Raw genomic sequence first — 14,658 nt, 5'->3', positions numbered from 1 at the left:
AAATACAGTGGTGCCTTGCAAGACGAAAAGAATCCGTTCTGTGATTCTCTTCGTCTAGCGGTTTTTTTCGTCTTGCGAAGCAAGCCCATTGAAGGATTAGCGGATTAGCACTATTAGTGCTATTAGAGGCTTTTAGAGGCTTTTAGCGGCTTATCTGCTGATCGGATCAGCTGATAAGCGGCTTAGTGCTATTAGCGCTATTAGCGGCTTATCTGCTGATCGGATCAGCTGATAAGCAGCTTAGCGCTATTAGCGGCTTTTAGCGGCTTATCTGCTGATCATATCAGCTGATAAGCAGCTTAGCGGCTTAGAAGAAGGGGGGGAGGGGGAAAAAACCAGCAGGAACTCGCAAGACATTGTCGTCTTGCGAAGCAAGCCCATAGGAGATTTGTTTTGCGAAGCACCTCCAAAACGGAAAACTCTTTCGTCTAGCGGGTTTTCCGTCTTGCGAGGCATTCGTCTTGCGGGGCACCACTGTAGGGACATTTCAATATCAAATCAGAAGCCGGGGTGGCTTTCGTAATTCCGGGACGGTCCCTGGAAAATAGGGACAGTTAGAGGGTATGCAGTTGGCATTCAGTGGCTCACTGCACTTGGTTCAGATCTAAAAGCACCATATGAAAGGATGCAATCCTAGGCCCATGTATGTCTGAGTAGACCCAGAAAGCATTTCACTGTAAGTGGACTTAAGCAAGCAGCTATTTGAACGCTAGGGAACCCATGGCCCTCCAGCTGCTGTCGGACTACAGTTCCCATAATCCCTGGGCATCAGATGTGTTGGCTGCGGCTGATGGGAGTTGGAGTCCAGCAACATCTGGTGGGCCATAGCTTCCCCCATCTCTGCCCTAGTCTAAGGTCAGCTGCAGTTTGTCACAGCCGTTATATGATGAAGTCCTAGTTCCACAAGGCTGCTTTGATGTGTGGGTGTATTTGTCTTGGTTTCAAAGGCTTGAAGTAAAAAAAGCTATGCTCTTTCTTTTTTTAAAGATACCCACAGGTGTCTGAACTATCTCTGTATAATTCCACTTGATATCACAAGTACAGGAAGTGATTGGGGCAGATTATTTGCCCATTATGGTCCTGTCTAGCTGGTGCCTGTTTCTCAGGCAGTGGTGCTGGTTCCAGTAATTTCCTATACATTTGGCGAGGCTTGAACTCGGGACCTTCTGAACAGCGGCGTAGCGTGGGGGGTGCAGGGGGGGCCGGCCGCACCAGGCGCAACATCTGGGGGGGGGGGCGCGCTCGCACTCGCAGCTCTCTGCCCCTACCTGGCTCACTCACTCTCTCTCACTGCAGTGCTGGCTGTGCGAATCTGATCCGAGCCGCTGGGTCGCCGCCCACTGTGGAGGGGGTGGGTGCCAGGCGTGCGGTGCGGAGAGAGAGCGAGGGACTATCTGGGGGAGGGACAGTGCAGCGGCCGCCCAGTGCAGTGCTGAGCGCGGGAGAGAACCACACCAGACCAGACCAGACCAGACCAGACCAGGCAGCAGCAAGAAGAAGCTGGCAGCGGCGGCAGGTTAGGGGTTAGGGGGGCGCAAATTACTTGCCTTGCCCCGGGTTAGGAGGCGCAAATTACTTGCCTTGCCCCGGGTGCTGACAACCCACGCTACGCCACTGAATACAGGGCAAGCTCTATACCACGGGGCCACACTCCCTCCCTCCCACCATCCTGGTTATCTGGGGAATAGTACCCCAGGAACACCATACATTCAGGCATGGTGATCTCTCCTGGATCCAGTTCTCCTGGTGTCCAAAGCAAACACCTTCTGGTATTCATGAAATAGCAAACCTGTGTTCTTGCTGCTTTGTTAAAGTGGCCGACAATTTGCAGAACACTTATCAAAACCTTTTACAGTGGTACCTTGATTCTCAAACTTAATCCACTCCGGAAGTCCATTCCAAAACCAAAGCATTCCAAAACCAAGGTGCGCTTTCCCATAGAAAGTAATGCAAAATGGATTAATCCGTTCCAGACTTTTAAAAACAACCCCTAAACCAGCAATTGAACATGAATTTTACTATCTAACGAGACCATTGATCCATAAAATGAAAGCAATAAACAATGTACTGCAGTCACACAATCAATCCATCAGTAGTTGGAATGGGTTCCACACAGTCACAGAAACAAAACAAAAAAGCCGCAAAAACAAAAATGCAAAATAAATAGCAAAAACAGACAGACCTCAGTGTAACACTCAAAATGGAAGTGTGTCACTCAAATTGGAAGCCTAACACTCAAAACGGAACAAGTTCGGTTTCCGAAAAAGTTCACAAACCAGAACACTGTTTGGGTTCCAAGTTTGAGTACCCTGGTGTTTGAGAACCAAGGTACCATTGTACTAGGGCTGCAACTTTTAACTAACTGGTTAGGGACATAGGAAGTGACCTTAACGTTAAAACAAACCATGTCTCTCCCACACAGGAGAGGAAGGTACAGGCAGGCTTGAGGGAACCCAAAGGTTTGCAAAAGTACAAAAAAGTCTCTTTAGAAAAAACGCAGGAGGAGGAGGCACCTAAAAAGTCCTTTATGTACTCAATGGCATGGCATATTTAGGGTCTGAGAGTGAAAACAACAACAGGAGAGCCAGGTGGGGCGTGGAATGGGATGGAGCAGCTGCTAAGGGATCAAAAGACTTATAAAGTAGATAACAGAGAGAACCACTTCTCTGTCTCATAGGTCATTTCCTGGCTCATGCTGAGAAGCTAATTTCAAAAGTTCCCAGGGTTGGAAGTGACAAATGTTAATAAGAAATCAATGGAGAAATCCAGTTCAGTGGTACCTCAGGTTAAGTATTTAATTCGTTCCGGAGGTCTGTTCTTAACCTGAAACTGTTCTTAACCTGAAGCACCACTTTAGCTAATGGGGCTTCCTGCTGCCGCCGCGCCGTCGGAGCACGATTTCTGTTCTTATCCTGAAGCAAAGTTCTTAACCTGAAGCACTATTTCTGGGTTAGCGGAGTTTGTAACCTGAAGCGTATGTAACCTGAGGTACCACTGTATCTTTATGCAGCTGGGCTTAGGCCTTTCGCCCTCAAAAATCCATCTAACAGTGTAACTGAATGCATTTTCCCCCCACGTAAATAAGTGCCACTGAGATCAAGGGGCTACTAGAGAAGCATGCATGAGCCTGCAACCCGCAACAGTTTAGGAAGAGGGAAACTGGAATGCGTTCTCTCAAAAGTGGGCATCTGCTTGTCTTGCACACGTTTGAAGTTTGCACACAACAGTATAGACCAAGTGTGGGGGATTTCTGGACCTCCGGATTTTGCTGAACTACAACTCCCACAATCCCTAGCCAATGACCATGCTTCCTGGGGCTGATGGGAGCTGCAGTTCAGCAAGGTCCCCACACCTGCCCAAGACAGCCACGTTTTGCATTTTATCTCATGTTTACATTTCCCCCTCTGCAGCCACCTGGGCAGATGCTTCACACTCACCTGAAGAGACGGGGCTCTACTACGCCATAAGAAAGGCAGCGTGGTGCAGTGGTTAAAGGTTAGAGGACCTGGGAGATGGGGGTTCAAATCCCCCCTCAGCCATGGAGGTGGTTGGGTGACCTTGAGGCAGTCACGGCCTCTCAGCCTAATGCACCTCACAGGGTTGTTGTGTGAATAAAGTGAGGAGGAGGGGAGCCGTGTATGCCGTATTGAGCTCCTTGGAGGAAAGGCGGGATATAATTATAATCATAATAATAGCTTGTGGCATAATTGATTGCATCTACAGTGGTGCCCCGCAAGACGAATGCCTCGCAAGACGGAAAACTCGCTAGACGAAAGAGTTTTCCGTTTTGGAGGTGCTTCGCAAAACGAATCTCCTATGGGCTTGCTTCACAAGACGACAATGTCTTGCGAGTTCCTGCTGGTTTTTTTCCCTCCCCCCCTTTTCTAAGCCGCTAAGCCGCTTATCAGCTGATCCGATCAGCAGATAAGCCGCTAAAAGCTGCTAATAGCGCTAATCCTTCAATGGGCTTGCTTCGCAAGACGAAAAAACCGCTAGACGAAGAGAATCACAGAACGGATTCTTTTCGTCTTGCGAGGCACCACTGTATATCCCTTCTTCCATGATCAAACTCAAGGCACTGAACAACATTTCTCTGATGAAAATAGGGACACCCTATTCTATTATTATTATTATTCTATTATTATTATTATTATTATTATTATTATTATTATTATTATTATTATTATTATTTTATTTATACCCGGCCCATCTGACTGTGTTGCCCAAGCCACTCTGGGCAGCTTCCAACATATGTAAAAAACATATTAAAACATTAAACATAAAAAACCTTCTCTGTACAAGGTTGCCTTCAGATGCCTTCTAAGGATTGTATAGCTACTTATCTCCTTGGCTTAGGGGTTTGCATAACTTCATCCCCTCCAACATTTCTCTGATGAAAATAGGGATGTCCTAAGGAAAAGCGGGACATTCTGGAATCAAATGAGATACTGGGACGGCTTCTGTAAATCCAGGACTGTCCCTAGAAAATAGGGACTATTGGAGGGTTTGAGTCTGCAGGCCAGCTCCCCTCTAAGAGCTTGCCAGATGCACATTTGCTTAGCTTCAGTAAGGTCACTGCATCATGTGTCTTCATACAATACCCTGGGACCAATACAGCTATTCATATTTGAGGCACCGCCCTCCAGGTTCTTTTTCTGGTGTCTGATCAGGCACTGACAACCGACAATATAATTTGGGCACTTGCTAGAGACCTGTGGAATTGGCCATTCTATGTCGAGCTGGGTACTGTTTGTTCTTGATTGTGTTTCTATGGCACAAAGAGCTCTCTAATGCCAACTGGGCTGCCTGTCTCTTTAAGTATTTAAAGGGTGTTAGAAGCGAGGGGAGTTGCTGTAAAACAAGCTGGGGAAAGAGAGAGAGAGAGAGAGAAATTAAAAAGCAAGAGAAGAACTGGAGCTGCCTGAGTAGGTCTGATAGGCTCCCCAGCTGCGAGTAAGTGGGTTACGTAGGCAATAAGCTCTGCTCAACTTCAGCACCTACGGAAAGATCTGTTCTGGAGACAGCAGGGAAAAAGCAAGTTCTCGTAAGTGGAGAAGGAAACCGATCTCTGCCTTCCCAGGGTGTATCTAGCTCCTGCTGGCTGGGGAACTCTTAATCAGATTGGCACCCACGATGGACTGCTGTAATGTACGTACACATCTGTAGATTATTATTATTATTATTTTATTTTGGAATGTGCAAAGAAAAAAATCATGCTAGAATGTAATAAGCTGGTGGGGAAAGATTGAAGTTCAGGTTGTTTTGTTCGTTTTTATTGCTGAACTATTATGAATGGCAGTCTGTGATCAAGCGCTGAGTTCTCTCTGAATCTACTCTCATATTGATATGGCACAGGGGGAGGGGGAACACGCCCACCTTTTCTTTAGGGTCTTTTCTTTAGGGTCTGAAAGATCCCCGCTCTGAGATGGTTGTGGACGAGGCAACCAGCCATGGCACACCATGTGCCTGAACCCTGTGACATTTTGGAATCCCACCCCCCTCTGATGGATGGGAAATTCTACCAGCTGCCCTGAGCCTATTTAAAAAACTTTAAATTAGATGTGCTGCATTGACTTTTTTATTGCAACCTTTTAAATAAAAGGAGTCTGTCTTTTGGATCTTTTAAGTTGGTTGCTCTGCATGGCACAGCGATTTCTAGTTGCCAGAAATCTAAGCGTGGAAATAGCAATAACAGGACCAGCAGAACTGTTAGTTTCTGTGTGGGAGTTTGCTGCTTATTTCTGCTCCTGTACTGGGGAGAAAAAGAGATGAGGGGAAATAATGGCTCTTTTATATATATAAAAGGGCTGAGAAAGAAGAACAAGCAGCAACCGCTGACTAAATTCACGGATGAGGGTTTTTCTTTTTTTCCACCCCTTTGAAAGAAACACACTAAAACAATGAACTTTGGACTGCTGGAAGTCTTAAATCGGATTTGCGCTTTTGGGTGGTGAAAGCATTTGAAGGCTGGCAGCACTGGGTAGAACTTCCATATTTTGCAAGCTTTCTCCCCTGGGTTTCCTTCATTTTCCAACCTTTGGAGCAAGGGTAGCCAACACTGTTCCCTTCTAATGTTGGTTTTCTGGCTCCTATAAGCTCCAGCCAGCATGACCAGCAATGCAAGTTGTGGTGCAACACTCTGTTGGCTACCCTTGATTTTGAGACTAATCTACACACAGAAAAGTCCTGTTGGTATGTTCACACGTTCTGTTGGCAAAGGGTCTAAGGCGGCGATGGGGAACATGTGGCCAATCATTGACCGTGTTGGCAAAGGGGGCCACAGATTCCCTTATCCCTAGTTTAAGGAACTATAAACAATACTGGAAATATGCCCACAATCATTTCCTGCTTATTAGGACTCCTTTGAGGAGTGCTGTGTTCAAATTTTCTGAGCGTGAGTTGGTAGTTGTGCCCCCTTTCCAGGATTCAGGTCCATTCCCTGGGGTTGGAGGTCTAAGATAACCAAGTGGTTGGGTGAATACATCTTGAGGCTCCTAGTTACATCCAGACAAATGCCTGGGTATTGGAACTGTGAAGAACGTACGTCTGGCCACTTCACCAACTGTTGATAACATATTCTAGGGCAATCTTGTGTGAGCAAATATGTTTCTCTGTTATATCTTTAACTGGAAAGGACAAACATGCTCTTGGCTTTTAATTCACTGCATAATCAATGGATATGGCATTTGGAGAAGGGCGTTCAGCATTTTTTAACAGCGGAGAAGGTGGGTGATGCCAGTTTGAAGCTTGGGGGGCGGCCCTTGAACAAGGTATGTTCCTGTGGGCTTCATTCCTTCGTAGAATCATGGAGCTAAACAGGACCTCAAACATCATCTAGGCCAGGAAATCTGCTGCTACGGCTTCTCTGATTGGTGGTAATCCATCGCCTGCTTTAAAAAGTCCAAAGAAAAAGATTTCTGATGCAATCTTATTCATTACGTTTATATACCACATCTTCTTCTCCTTCCAAGGAGCTCAAGGTGGTGTATATGGTGCTCCTCCTCCCCATTTCATCCTCACAACAAGGCTGTGAGGCAAAGACACGGTGACTGGCCCAAGGCTGCCTACTGGGGATTCGAACCCTGCTCTCCCAGGTCCTTAGTCCAACACTCTAACCATTATGCCACACTGGCTCCCAGGGGTGGGGAGCCATGGAGTTGATACTCTCTATCCGGCCTTTGGTAATTCCCCCAGGCCTACTTCCACCCTTGCTCTCACACTCCTTTGCCAGCCTTGCTTCACACCTTTTCCAGGTGTTTTTACCTGACTGGAATATGCTTCTGAACTCTGGCAATGCTTCTTGCTTGCCTGGATAGAGGAGAGAGGGGTGTGTGTGAAGAAACCAGCCTACTATGCAAAAAGGTGGTAAAACTCGCATTTGTTACTCCACCTTCTTTTGCTTCTGGCCACAGCACGTACTTGTAGCCCCCGGAAGCTTGCAATGAATGGAATGTGGCCCTCAGGGTGGAAAAAGTTCTCCACCCCTGGGCTGCAGCTCATGCTATGAAATTCTCCCTGTTGTTTCATTGAAATCCCCTATGTTGTGAATGGAATGTGTTGGTTCAATCCTGCCTTTTGGATCAATGGAAAACCAATTTGCTCTATCATCACGACAGCCCTTCAAGTATCTGAAGGGGGACACAACATCACCCACCTCTTAGCTGTCTCTAAAACACACACTCATTCCACCAAAAGCTCATACCAAGAACTAACTTAGTTGGTCTTTAAGGTGCTACTGGGAGGTATCTGAAGAAATGTGCATGCACACGAAAGCTCATACCAAGAACTAACTTAGTTGGTCTTTAAGGTGCTACTGGAAGGAAGTTTTTTATTTTGACTATGGCAGACCAACACGGCTACCTATCTGTAACTCATTCCACCGTAATTCATCACACTTGGTCTCTAGGTCCCTTCACCATCACTGCCGCTCTTCTGCTATGGACACAATCCAGTCCTTACTACCACCCCCTCCCAGAGAGAGAAATGACAAAGTATATGGCTATCTACATTGGCTCCCAATATGTTTCCGAGCACATTTCAAAGTGTTGGTGCTGACCTTAAAGCCCTAAACAGCCTCAGCCCAGTACACCTGAAAGAGCATCTCCACCTCCATCATTCAGCCCGGACACTGAGATCCAGCGCCGAGGGCCTTCCGGCAGTTCCCTCACTGCGAGAAGTGAGGTTACAGGGAACCAGGCAGGGGGCCTTCTTGGTAGTGGCATCTGCCCTGTGGAACGCCCTCCCATCAGATGTCAAGGAAATAAGCAGCTACCTGACTTTTAGAAGACATCTGAAGGCAGCCCTGTTTAGGGAAGTTTTTAATGTTTGATGTTTTATCGCATTTAGGGATGTGAAAAACTATAGCAGCCTTCCCCCAAGCTGCTGTGGCTTTCAATTCCTGGTCCCTGGTCCTGTTGGCTGGGTCTGGTGGGAGTTGCCTTCCAACCATATCTGGAGGGCAGCTGCTTGGAAAAGGCTTCTCCAAAGGTTATTGGACTTGCAAGGTAAAATGAGAGTTGAGCCCCCATCGACTGAAACCCATCAGCGTCAAGAAGAAGCCTGGATTTCTTCTAGCAGCCTGACCCAGAAATTCTCCCACGTCTGCAGAGCTAGATGGGGGAAAGGACGCGATCTGCTCACTTAGAGCTTTTGTTGGAATTTCCCCGTGATCCTATTTGCCAAGCCAGGGGATGTCAGTGCCGGCGTGCCAGCAGCTCCCAAGGGACTCGGGTTGGTTTTCAGCAATTTCAATTAGGAGATGGCTGGCAGAGTCGTATTTCATTGCATTAAGTGGGATGGAAACCAGGAGACTTGTCTGCAGAAAGCAGAACTTTGTGCCACCTTCTTTGCTTATTTATATTTATTGTCTGACTGCATTCGCTGGCAGGGTGTGTGGGCTGCTGGGGTTCCTGGGCAGGGCTGTGTGACTTATTTGTGGATCCAGTTACAGATAGGTAGCCGTGTTGGTCTGCCATAGTCAAAACAAAAAAATTCCTTCCAGTAGCACCTAAGTTAGTTCTTGGTATGAGCTTTCGTGTGCATGCACACTTCTTCAGATACACTGAAACAGAAGTTGCCAGATCCTTCTATATAGTGAGAAGGTGGGGAGGAGTATTACTCAGAAGGGTGGTGGGAATGGGTGATTGGCAGATAGCTGAGATGAGCCTGTTGACGACTCTTAACGACTGTAATAGGTCTTACAGCAAAAGGCAAGGGGTGAGAAGGTGAGAAATGGCTTAGTCATGTATAATTATTTGTGGAGGCAGCCTTCCAATTTGGAGGGAGCACAGCTACTTTTCTTCAGCACAAATATATTACCAAAAGAAAAGGAGGGGGAGGGATTTTGGGATATGATTTACAACGAACTAAAAAAGAAGTTTAAATTAACCTTCGCCGAAAAGACCTGAAGCCTTTCTCTGAGGTATTATAGGCATAGATATACCAAAAGATTTGAGGGTGTTATTTATGTATGCAACCACGGCTGCAAGACTGCTATCAGCCCAGTGCTGGAAAGGAGATAATATACTGACAAAAATGGAATGGCAGACAAAATTATTTGAATATGCTGAGATGGCAAGACTAATGGGGAAAGTTAGGAATCATGACGACCAAAAATTTATCACAAAATGGGACAAATACAGATAATCCTTAAAAGATCACTGTGAACATCTGGAATCTTTGGCAGGCCTTGAATGACTCCTGAAATGTGACATAACATATGGACGTACTGGATAAATATAAACTAGATGTTATTCAATATGCAGTTAATATAGAATTGTAGAGGACCCACGTTCGGGTGGAGGGAAGTCTTAATACTTTTAAACAGAATATTATTTCATTTTCAACGTTTGAGTATTTTCTTCTTCTTCTGTATATCTCTGATGGAGAATGATAATTATGATGTATACAGTGGTACCTCGGGTTAAGTACTTAATTTGTTCCGAAGGTCTGTTCTTAACCTGAAACTGTTCTTAACCTGAAGCACCACTTTAGCTAATGGGGCCTCCCGCTGCTGCTGCGCCGCCGGAGCACGATTTCTGTTCTCATCCTGAAGCAAAGTTCTTAACCCGAGGTAATATTTCAGGGTTAGCGGAGTCTGTAACCTGAAGCGTATGTAACCCAAGGTACCTCTGTACTTAAAAAATCAACAAATATTAAATGCAAAAAAAAAAAAAAAGGGAGGGGAAGAAAGATGGATGGATGGTTAGGAGTTAAGTTCTAACAGAGCCTTTAAGAAGGACCCCAAAGCAGGACCATTTAACTCAGCTACTCTCCTCCCTTAAGCACACTGGCACAGATCTGAATGATGCATTCCACAATGTGCCACCAGCAGAGAACAGGTGTGAAAGGCTGGGATTGCTGGGACCCTGACAAGGCCCACATCTGAGCAAGTGGGGACATCTGATCATCCCCACACCTCACCCGCTGGCCCTCTGGTGGCCCTGCTACCGCTCTGCCTTGCCTCTGCTGCCTACCACCCGCCTCCCTTCTCCAAGCATGGAAACCAGGAAGGCTAACCTAGGGCTCTTCTGATATCTTTGATGGTGATGTCCACATGATGGGACTTCACTGAATGCCCATTGCTGGGGGATGGGCTGCAAGCAGGGGCGGAGGAAGGTGGGTGCAGGCTGCTCCGGGTGTCACCACTGAAAGGGAATGACAAAATGCTGGGCGGTACTCACTGTGAGGCCTGCAGTGCGCCCGAGCCACACTTCTCTCCTGGGAAAGACGCAGTGGCTTGGGCGCGTGCAGGCTCTGCGCTGCTCAAACAATCTGCCCGCTGCTTCTCTCCCCCCCCAACTGTAGGGTGGTGGAGTGGGAGGAGGCAGGCAGACTCTGGAGGCCCCGTATTGCGCCCCCCACCCCTATGGGCAACTCACCCTGCCCCTGGGCACACTGCCTCAGGTGCCCAAGTGGCTTCCTCCGCCGCTGGCTGCAAGGAGGGCAGCTCAGGACCTTTCTAGAGGCATCCGCTGAGTTGTGGTGGGCAAGCTGATGCCCAACTGTCTGGCCACCTGTCTGTCTGTCTTCTGTAGAGGATTGCCAACTGTCCAGGAAAAAACTGTTGTGTCCTGTTCCTTCAAGGGGTTTGCTCTGCATAAATCAGCTGCTATATATCACCAGCTTATTTCTGCACCTAGCTCAGTATTGTTTTTTCTGATTTAGCAATGACTTTCTCCAGGGTTTGAGGTGAAGACAAAACCTTTCACGCCATCTGCCACTTGATCCTTTTAAACCGGAGGTGTCAGGAATCGAATCGGAGCATGGCTTTGTCCCTGAGCTGCAGTCCTTTCCCTATGCAGTGGTACCTCAGGTTAAGTGCTTAATTCGCTCTGGAGGTCCATTCTTAACCTGAAACTGTTCTTAACCTGAGGTACCACCTTAGCTAATGGGGCCTCCCGCTGCTGCCGCACGATTTCTGTTCTCATCCTGAAGCAAAGTTCTTAACCTGAGGTACTATTTCTGGGTTAGCGGAGTCTGTAACCTGAAGCGTATGTAACACGAGGTACCACTGTAGATGCCACCCATGCATTAAAGCTCCTTCCTGATTCTACACAATGATGCCAGTTTTCAGAGTAGATGATCGCAAACAAACAAAATGCATCCAATTTCAGGCAGAGATTGGGAGAAAATGTTCCCAATGTACCAGTGGATACAGCTTCATTGTCTGGATTTCTTGTTGTCTTGGTTATTAAAGGTAAGGGAGCCATTCCAGAAAAAAAGGAAGCATTTTTTTAAAAAAAAAAATCCTGCACACGCATCACACATGTAAAGCACATTTTCTCCCCTCCTGGGAATTGTAGTTTGTTAAGGGTGCTGGGAACTGTAGCTCTGTGGGGGGCTAAACTACAGTTCCCAGGATTCTGTGCTGTTTCTACAGTGGAGTCAATGCAGTTGAAAGAAGCCATCAGGTGAGTCTCAACAAAAGGGCACATCAACGTGGAGGCATTTAGGGGGATCAGGTGGGAAGATGAGTTTTGTCTTTGAGTTCCGAACAGCAAGTGCTTCTGGCGGGTTGACCTTTCTGCACTGAGACGTGCCCCATACAATGTAATAGCATTTCCTAGAAATATCGTTGCTGGCATTCTCATCCCACTCCATCTGCCCTTATTTTCCTGTAACTCATCATTAGCTGTGACCAGGCACGGAGTCAGCCTCTGGCCTCCTTGGGCAGCTGCAAGGGGTCCCAATTCCCTGGCAGGGTCCACTGTCACCAACACCTCTTGCCCAGGTCTGCAAGCCATATTTCTAATTTCCGGGAGTGACCTTGACATCATATCTCTCCAGGGCATTAGTGTCATGGAATTCTACTCAATATTGATCCAGAGTAGAACTCCAGCGTGTAGTTAGCAGAGTAAAAACTTAAACACATTGCAGAATTCCCAGAAAATAGACCAGAGGCAATTAATATTTCATCCAGCAGAGCTTTACAGCTACTGAAGGCAAATGAGCACAATGGTCACAAATCCAATACATTCAGGATTGGCACTGTCCATAAGAAATCCAGTTGCAGCAGACTTAACTTAAACTTGCAATAACTTATAATACGTCTAAACCTTAACACTAAGCATACTGTGTACAGAACAGCACACCAGAAGGAAAGAGGGAAAGAGTGAAACCCGGGCTCCTCCTGGCCTTACTATTATAGTCAGCATGACTTTGACAGAGGAGATACCAGAACTAGTTTAGACCAGCTGTACTCAGCTTCTCTAAATGAATAACCCAAACATCATGAACCTTCTGCTTGTTTCTTTCACACAGAGAAGCTTCCAGAACCCTCTTGAATTAATTACCGTATTTTTCACTCTATAGGACGCACTTTACCCCCTCCAAAAATGAAGGGGAAATGTGTGTGCGTCCTATGGAGCGAATGCAGGCTCCTTGCCTTCAGCGATAGCAACGTGAAGCCTCTGCACTCCGTAGGCTTTGCATTGCTTTCGCTGAAGCCTAGAGAGAGGGGTCTGTGCGCACCGACCCCTCTCGCTCTCCAGGCTTCAGGGATAGTCGCCTGAAGCCTTTGGAGCGCAGTGGGAACTCACGCTGCACTCTGAAGGCTTCAGGTTCCTTTTGCTGAAGCCAGGAGAGCAAGACTCTCCTGGCTTCAGCAGAGAGGGAGAGCTGCGCAGCGCCCCTTCCCCGAAGTGGGATGAGAAATGGAAGGGGCTCTGTTTCTCCTGCCGCTTCGCTGAAGGGGCGCTGAGCAGATAGGGGGAAAAATTTTTTCCCCTTGTTCTCCCCCTCTAAAACAAGGTGCGTCCTATGGTTGGGTGCGTCCTATAGAGCGAAAAATACGGTAGAATAGGAAAGATCTTTACACATCAGAACAACACTTTATGCACTAAGAAATGCAAACTGATAATTAGTTCCCATACACAGGAGGCTGCCTTATAACAAGTCAGACTATTGGGTACTTCTAGTTCAGTGTTATCCACATGGACCGGCAGCAGCTTTCCTGGATTTCAGACAGGAAGTCTTTCCCAAATCAACCCAGAGATGCCAGGATTAAACCTGTGACCTTCTGCGTGCGAAGCAGATGCTATACCACACTGAGCCATTCCACAAAATGTGGGGAATTGTGACCGAGTGTTACAGACCCTCTAAGTGTCCCTATTTTCCAGGTACAGTCATGGATTTCCAGAAGCCATCCCGGTTTCTGATTTGATCCCAGAATGTCCCGCTTTTCCTTAGGACATCCCTCTTTTCATTGGAGAAATGCTGGAGGGTATGGAGCCAAGGAGATAAGTCACTATACAACCTTTAGAAGACATCTGAAGGCAGCTCTGTATAGGGAAGTTTTTGTTAATGTTTAAGGTTTTATTATGTTTTTATATATGTTGGAAGCTGCCCAGAGTGGCTGGGGCAATCCAGTCACATGGACAGGGTATAAATAATTGTAATTACATTAATGATCATAATTATAATTATTGTGGAATAGGATGTCCCTATTTTCAGCTGAGAAAGGTTATGGTGTTATAGCCAGCTTTCCTTACTAAGTAAGACCATCACATTTCTGGGACAAGGGCCTTCAGAGAAATGAATGTCAGGGGCAATGAAATAATCCAATCTAGAAAGGTTTTCATGAAAGTATGACAGCAGAGGTGTATGTGAACACATAGTGTTTAAAACCATCTTTAAAAAGAATGCCCACAAACCTTCTGTACGAACAGAGGTCTAAATGCCATCTTTCCATGAATGAGTCTGGCTATGGGCATTCTTAGAAAAAGGTTTGAACCCACCTTGAACTGCCCTGACAGTTTCTGGGTGGGTAAGATGTGTGCGGAAAATTGAGTGAGGTGGATGGTCTCACCAGGGTGGGGAGGGGGGATACATCAATAAATTAATTTGAGCTGTCTTCATCTAGGGACAATTTGAGAGGCCAACAAATGGGAGCTGTTGAAGAAGAATAGAATGGATGTGGAGAAGGATCTGTTGGGAAATTAACCAGGAGTAAATGAATTGAAGAGGAACTGATCTGGGTGGGGTTTAAATTAATTGTAGAATTTATCTGAAGATATGGATGGGAAATTAGTTGGTTTGTCTTCTCTCCTGTGACATTTAAATTCTAGATTTGCATCTGCACATATCAATTAGTCTGTGCAATGTTAATGCAAACGTCTGTCTCTGGGCTTGTGCGTTGAATCTTTTAAGAACCTAGCA

At 46.5% G+C, this 14,658-nt stretch overlaps 1 protein-coding gene across 1 annotated transcript in view; it reads left to right on the top strand.

Annotated features, from left to right (window-relative positions):
- Positions 1–4,734: 4,734 nt before the first annotated feature.
- Positions 4,735–14,658, top strand: part of NRGN (neurogranin) — a 50,573-nt gene continuing 40,649 nt past the window's right edge. Inside the window, exon 1 of the mRNA XM_083480819.1 lies at positions 4,735–5,148. Coding sequence (XP_083336945.1) covers positions 5,134–5,148 — 15 coding nt within the window. The 5' untranslated portion in view covers positions 4,735–5,133. The remainder of the gene's footprint in view (positions 5,149–14,658) is intronic.

The sequence above is a fragment of the Podarcis liolepis genome, assembly GCF_965112155.1.
Source record: "Podarcis liolepis genome assembly, chromosome: 16".
NCBI classification, from domain to species: domain Eukaryota; kingdom Metazoa; phylum Chordata; class Lepidosauria; order Squamata; family Lacertidae; genus Podarcis; species Podarcis liolepis.
The sequence above is the reverse complement of the archived record's forward strand: the minus strand, read 5'-3'. Positions and strand labels throughout refer to the sequence as shown.